Source organism: Daktulosphaira vitifoliae, unplaced genomic scaffold, assembly GCF_025091365.1.
Source record: "Daktulosphaira vitifoliae isolate Bord-2020 unplaced genomic scaffold, ASM2509136v1 Scaffold_384, whole genome shotgun sequence".
In the NCBI taxonomy this organism is placed as follows: domain Eukaryota; kingdom Metazoa; phylum Arthropoda; class Insecta; order Hemiptera; family Phylloxeridae; genus Daktulosphaira; species Daktulosphaira vitifoliae.
In genome coordinates this window covers 1-7,205 of record NW_026099949.1, presented here as the reverse complement: position 1 = coordinate 7,205, position 7,205 = coordinate 1, and the positions used below count along the sequence as shown (strand labels likewise).

At 32.5% G+C, this 7,205-nt stretch overlaps 1 protein-coding gene and 1 long non-coding RNA gene across 2 annotated transcripts; one reads left to right on the top strand and one right to left on the bottom strand.

Annotated features, from left to right (window-relative positions):
* Positions 1-1,126: 1,126 nt before the first annotated feature.
* Positions 1,127-2,642, bottom strand: LOC126909436 (rapA guanosine triphosphatase-activating protein 1-like). Its single transcript, XM_050691858.1, has one exon. The coding sequence runs from the start codon at positions 2,541-2,543 to the stop codon at positions 1,131-1,133; it is 1,413 nt and encodes a 470-aa protein (XP_050547815.1). The 5' UTR covers positions 2,544-2,642; the 3' UTR covers positions 1,127-1,130.
* A 1,266-nt stretch (positions 2,643-3,908) lies between these two features.
* On the top strand, positions 3,909-7,095 carry LOC126909437 (uncharacterized). Its single transcript, XR_007705039.1, has 3 exons — positions 3,909-6,306; positions 6,373-6,607; positions 6,677-7,095. It is a non-coding gene; the product is annotated as an uncharacterized LOC126909437 (long non-coding RNA).
* The last annotated feature ends 110 nt before the right edge of the window (positions 7,096-7,205 follow it).

Sequence of the window (7,205 nt, the reverse complement as noted above, 5' to 3'; positions counted from 1 at the left end):
AAACTTTTTCCCAAAAAATCTTGCCAATATCTCGTCTAGAGGTGGAGAAGAATCTCTCATTGGGACTATAATAGCATTTATACGGCGAGCATCTAAACAAAGTCTAACCGATCCATCTGGTTTTTTCACACAGATGATCGGGCTGGCATAAGGTGACGAACTGCGTTCAATCACCCCCCATTCCAACATACGATTTAATTCTTTCTCGACCGCTGGACGCTGTGAGAATGGTATTGGATACGGCTTCACCTTAAAAGGCTCATCTTTAATAACGTCAAAACGACACGTATACAAGTTGTTTAGCCCAGGTCTGTCGTTAAAAACAGCCCGATAGGTAAACAACACTTCAGACAATTTGGCTTTGTGCTCAACACTTAAATTTATTATGGATTCAACCTGGTGACGGATATCGTCCATTACAGGGTTGATTAAGTCAGTCATACGATACATGCACACTGGATTCTCCATAGAAGGAGAAACCACAGACACCCTTTGAGTCTCTGACACTGACTGGTCAGGCTCAGACATATATACAGAAACGGGAGAAGCATGCAATTTAATTGAAGATAATTTTAAATCATTATCATCACTAGAATTAGAAAAAAATGGCACCTCAATGCCTAGTAAAGAAAATTTAATCAAATTGCTAGAATAATCTAACAAGACAAGGTATTTGTGAAGAAGATCTTCACCAATAATAAAAGGTACCGATAGCTGCGGTACAACAAGAAAAATACCCTCAATGGAGCAATCAGAAATAAATAAAGATAAAAGAACTTGAGTGTGAACTTTCTTGCTACGACCACCGACAGCCGTGGAGATGGTAACTCCAGTTACAGGTAATTGAGGTAATAATTTTACATTGTCAACAGTTTCACATAACTGTTGAAAAACTTTCTCTGAAATAGCAGAACATGTAGCACCTGTATCTAGAAGAGCACGATAATTTAAATTAAATATTTTAACATTAATTTCCGGTGAAGAAAAACAAGAATTATTATTATTAAGAAGGTTCACACTCGAGTCTGAAGGACATTCGACAGTGCGACGAAGCGAACGAGTAGGAGTCGAAAAACATAGACGCCCGGCTACCCGTTTCCCAGAGAAGGACTTGGTGAACGNCGAAAAACCTAGACGCCCGGCTCCCCGTTTCCCGGAGAAGGACCTGGTGAACTTTGGTTTCGACTTCTATCGTTGCCACGTCCACGATTATTTTCAAACCGACGGTTGTTGTTGTTGTTGTTGAAATGACGACGATAGTTGACATTCTCCGGCCTCTGTTCGACTTCAACATTTGATCCATTTGATAACCCACGCGTATTATTATTATTGCCAGTAGTTGAATGGAACGAAGGTGAATTGTCAAATTCTGATAAGACAGCCAAGAGTTCTGATGTAGTCTTTGGGGCACGTCCCTTAAGTGCAGTACATATATGTTCGTTAAAATGTTGGCAAATAACTTTAACTAGACGCGAAGGAGATATTGGAGGATCCAAGAAACGAGCTTTGGCAATCCATTGCATAGCATGTATGGAGAGTCCCGTGTTTGACAAATAACGGTATGGGCGTAAAACCTCATCATGTACTCGATCTTGAATAGCCTCAGACCAAAACTGGGAACGGAAGATGACTTTAAATTCATCATATGACTGTGGTGATGGAATTAATGCATCATACCAAAGTCTTGCAGTACGAACTAATCTTCGCTGGATACTATTAATCTTTTGTTGTTCAGTACAAATAATATTTTCAAAATATGAGTCAACTTGACTCAAAAATAACTCAGGGTGAATATCATTCACATGACCAGAAAATTCAGGTATAACATCATTAAACTTTTCAGAAAGCATAGACACAGATAAACGGCTATTCTCAAAATTAGATGTGTGGTTCAAATTAATGGGTAAATGAGTAGACGATGTGATAGGTGCTGGAGTAATAAAAGATGTAGGAGCAACTGTTGAGTTAGTCGGTACAGATATTATTTTTGACACTTTTTGTAGTTCAGCGCTCAACTGTTGTACTTTCGATTGAAGAGCATTATGGTCTAAACGAAGCTGATCCATAGCACTGCTACTTTGCTTTTGAAAATCTTCTAAGAAAGTACTGCGGGTATCCAAAATACAAAGAGACTCTTCGTTAGACGATACTTTTTCTTCCAACATACCAATCTGTTCAACAAGACTATCATGACGTTCTGCGCAAACTTTCTCCCTCTCGAACAATTTAGACTGAAGAAGATCTTTTTGGATATCTAAGCTCTTTTGAATTTCAGTAAATAGCTTTCTATTATCGTCATTAATCCTTTTAGTATCTTCATCTCTAGCTTTCATTCCCTTGAGAAGTTCAGATAACATTCCACCCATTTCAGATAAATTAATCTCTCTCTTCTTATCAGTCACTTCCTTGGCTTTAAGAGTATCCCGTAACTGCTGATTACTTTTATCACTTCTCTCATTCTTTTCATGAGCAGGAGATGAAGGAGGATCTATGCCCAGACGATCTGGAGGTTGAGTAGGACGCTTGCCAGCTCCTTCCGCCATGATGAAAATAAATAGAATAAGGTAAATGAAAAAAACGCGTTTGTATAAACAAACGCTAATCAAATATGAAATAAATAGTCGTAGACAGTAGGTCTAAGTACCTTACTGGTTACAACAAGAAGAAAAAACAAAACAAATCAAATTAAAGAATCAAAATTCTTTTATTAATAGAAGAAACAATTTAATTAATTCAAATGAAAAATTGACTATGATCAGATAAATTAGAAAAGTCAAATAAGACGAAAGAAAAAAAAAAAAATCAATCAATGTTAATGATCGCAACAAATTTGCTTCGGTTTTATTAACAATAGCCCGTAGGTATTATTAAACGCAGATAGGTTGGACGTGGGCTTGAGTCGTAACAGATGTTCGATCAAGCGAGCGTGCCCTATACAACGAGTCGTAATAAAACCTAATCAAATAATGATTGTGCTGAATATAGAAGAAAAAAATCTAGTAATTAGAGTTATATCCACAATCACTTAGATTTATAAAGAACTGATAAGATGGCGACACCAAATCAAAAATAAATTATGGCTTTACCCGATTATGCTATTATGCACAAAAGAATAATCACAAGAAAATAAAACTGGTTATGAAACCAAGATAGTGCAAACGCAGAAAATTTAAAGACGCAAATAGCGCGGAATTTAAAGTTTCCAAACTTTAAATATATATAGAGATGGCTATGGCCTGCCAAGACCGAAATCACCAGGTATCGAATTTAAATTTAAACAAATAAAAAAAATGTAAGAGCCTTAACTATCACATTTATCAAAATAATTGTTAATTTGCTAAAAAAGCAAAATTAACGAAAAAAAATAAAATAACATGCAAATAAAAAACATGCATTAAGACAAACTGCAGCAGTANAAAAAAATAAAATAACATGCAAATGAAAAACATGCATTAAGACAAACTGTAGCAGTAAACATATGGGCGCGCAACGCAAATATCGGCCGTGTCTCTTGACACGAAGTAGGCCGATGTAGAAGATATAAATAATAAAATTGGTTCTTGTCCGAATATGGACAATTTTTAAAATTTTTTAAAGACTAAGTTGAGAAAAAGTTGTACCAAAATTAAACCCAAAATTGTGTGACAACACAAGTAATCATAAATTCTATCAATAAAATTAATACGGCTAGTAATCAGAGCGATTATCATAATTAACTATCGAACCGCAGCAAAATTACGTTTTACAAAAAACAATAGTTAGAATTAAAATTCATGATCTATTGGTGTAATTAACGGTAGAAAAATATTAAACATTATCATTTATGGTAGCCGGAATGACCACCGTGCATTACCAAAATAAAATATTTAAATTAAATGTATTAATATACATAAAAGAAATTAATTACNATTAAATGTATTAATATACATAACAGAAATTAATTAATTGTACAACTAATTCTCCCCAAAAAACCCCGAATAATCATACTAAATAAGTGCACGGAATTAACCATCGTGACTTATAATTAAAGACTGACCTAAGAGAGGTTTGGGACAGCTGAAAAATAATAAACAAAAAAAATAAAAAAAAATCCTGTAAAGGGAACACCCTAAGAGAGAAATATAAGAATCAATTATAATACTAAAATATATCTTATAAACTAATTAACGAAGGTTTCATTAGTGTCTTCGATGGTGTCATGAATAATTGGCGTTTTCCCATCCGGTAAAAGCTCCATATCCAGCGACGATTCAAAAGCTCCATAATCCGGAAATAAAATCACAGTCGATCAATCAGCAACCTGAACCGCTACTATCAGTGAAACGCATATACACACAGGGAATAGGTCTTGACATCTAAAAAATATGGCACGGCAAATAACTATGTCCGACGGACAAAAATGAAAAAATGTTTTGAGCCATTTACTATAAACGAAATTAAGGTCAGCATACACAATCTACAACAACATCTCACTAAAATAATGATAATTTAAATTAAAAGCCAAATTATTATTATGAATCACCGAAATAAGGAGCAAAATTTTTCCCCGGAACTTGTGACTAAATGTTCCGACGTCTGACAAATACCCCCCACTCCGGTTATAAACAATAAAAAATTAATTATTAAAAGTTAAATTTTTACTAAAATAAATATGAATAGAATTATTGAAACAATGAAATTTAAAATTCGTGTGTAATAAAATTACACATCCTGGCAATGGTCACCATTCTGAGAGGTGACGACTTTGGCCACGCAACGGATTGTGGAGTCGCCACCCTCATGGCTCCCTTGCAAAAAGGAAAATGGGTCGCCAACCACTTAGGCGAGGGTCTTGATCAGAAAAGAACAACACCCGGACCATAAGTGGATTTAATAGAAAAAAAATTTAAAAAAAATAATAAGAAAACCAATAATATGCATTTCGATGAGATAAAGTGAATTAAAAAAAATTATTGATATATAAATATATACTAAAAATATAAAGTGTTGTTGTAGACTATAATACGCTGATACCTTGTAAATATATAACCAATATGTTTGTTTGATGTCACCAGTGGTGGACATACTTTAGTATGTCGAAGACCGTTACCTTAAAACTAGAGAAATATGATTTAAAAGGAAAAAAAAATAAGATACACGTGAATATTGAAGATATTCACGCAATAAAAAGATTTTTGTTGATTAAAAAAAATTAAGGGGACTTTATTAAATTATGACAATTAAGTTAATAGTGGACAAAACCCGAAGGCAAAAACCACTCTGCAAATAAAGGGACAAAAGAAAAAAAAAAAAAAAAAACAATTATTAAGACAAAAAAAATTAACCTACAACTTTTAAATATTACACGTGAAGTGTCTTCCGCATCGGAACAAGTCCGTGTACTCCGGGCGCGGCGGATAATTTTTGTAATCTGGCCGGCCGGACCGTACTTGGGTACTGCGGGAATAATATATATATATATATGTTAAATATACATGACACACCACTGACCAATAACCTTATAACAACAAACGCTAAAATGATTTATCTATCATAAAAAAAATAATTTTATGACAAAAAAAAAAAAAAAGAAAAAAGAAAGGCTCAATACATTATTAAATAAATAAAAAAAAAAACAACAATACGATACCCAGTCCCGGATGGGACTCATCCTAAGATGGGGATCTCGGCCCCGGAAATGGCCGACGCCTTGCTGGATTAGTACATTATGTTTATACAACGAACACGAGAAAAAAAACTATAATTGGCTGCACGCACACAGCAAAACAGACCACAACGGTGGTTCAAAGGGAAGAGAGACTACGAAAAAATTTCTACACACCGGGCGAGACACAACGACGACGAATCCGTTTGGGTCTTAATCGGCTTAACGATTTACAAAATATACAACAGATAAAAATATGAACAATATTAGAGTTATACAGGTATGGACAGTGGTGGCCAGTGTATGTGTCATATAGGGAACGATTGTTAAACTGATAAAGAATATTGTGTGTATAGCGTTCACCTTGACAGCAACAGTACAGTTTTCTGATTACACGGCCGGATATAACGTACGCGCGCCCATTAGCAAAGCAAAACAGTAATCTATCTATATCATACAATTCACATTTTGTCACGTTACAGAAACCCCCCTGAGAAAATTTGACGTAAAACGACATTATATGTTCCCTTAATCTTCCCATTATCAGGATCCGTGAAAAATATAACAAAATTAAATCATATATAGAAGAAGTTAAATTAATGATAACAAGTCAAAATATAAAAAAACTAGTGGAAGAAAATATTGATCTCTGTAAAACAAAGGTTATATAATATTTTAATATATTAAAATAGTAGACTAATGTTTATTATTATTTTATTTTTAAAAAGCATTACAAAAGCAAGTGATAGATTTACAAAGCTATGCTATAATATTAAGTAATAAATTGAGCGAAAAAAGTAAACAATGATTTTCTGTAAACTTAACTCTTATTTTTCAAAAAATATATCTCTTATTTACGTTCTGCTACTACTAGCTCGTAGTAATGACAAGCTATTAAGACTTATTATCCCTGAGCTTGAGATGGCCTTTTAAAAAGTACAATGAAAAAACTATGTGGCAAACGTAATATGTCTAAGTTTAAGTAAGTTTGAATATCATTCAGCTAAATATGGTTTTATTTTGGAATTTTAGTTATTTGTGTAATTGCTATAAGATTTATGAAAATTACTGTGGAAAGATATACCGGAAATCAATTAGATAAAACACAATATAATTTACCAAAAAAAAAATGCCTTGGATTACATAGATCAAAGACTTGATAAGTACCATTTACTTAAATTTGTTTTATTAACTATTTGTATTTATTTTTTAGTTTAATTTAAAATGAACATTATTTTGTCTAAGTTTATAATTTATAAATATATAATAAAAATTGATCACTTGTGGCTAATTAATTAAATAAAATGAAAACTATATTAAAAATATAATTAATTTAAAAAGTAAAAAATATTAAATTTAAAAGCCACAAAAAGTTACTAAAATGTAATGTATTTCAGAAACAATTTTATTATCATCACTAAACATATACCGTATGTGTTGTATGTAATATTTTTAATAGTTTTTAGTTTTTAAATTAATAATATTTTTAATATAGTTTTAATTTTATTTAATATAATTTATAAAATTAAATACAAAAATTTAAAACACAAATTTTTAACTT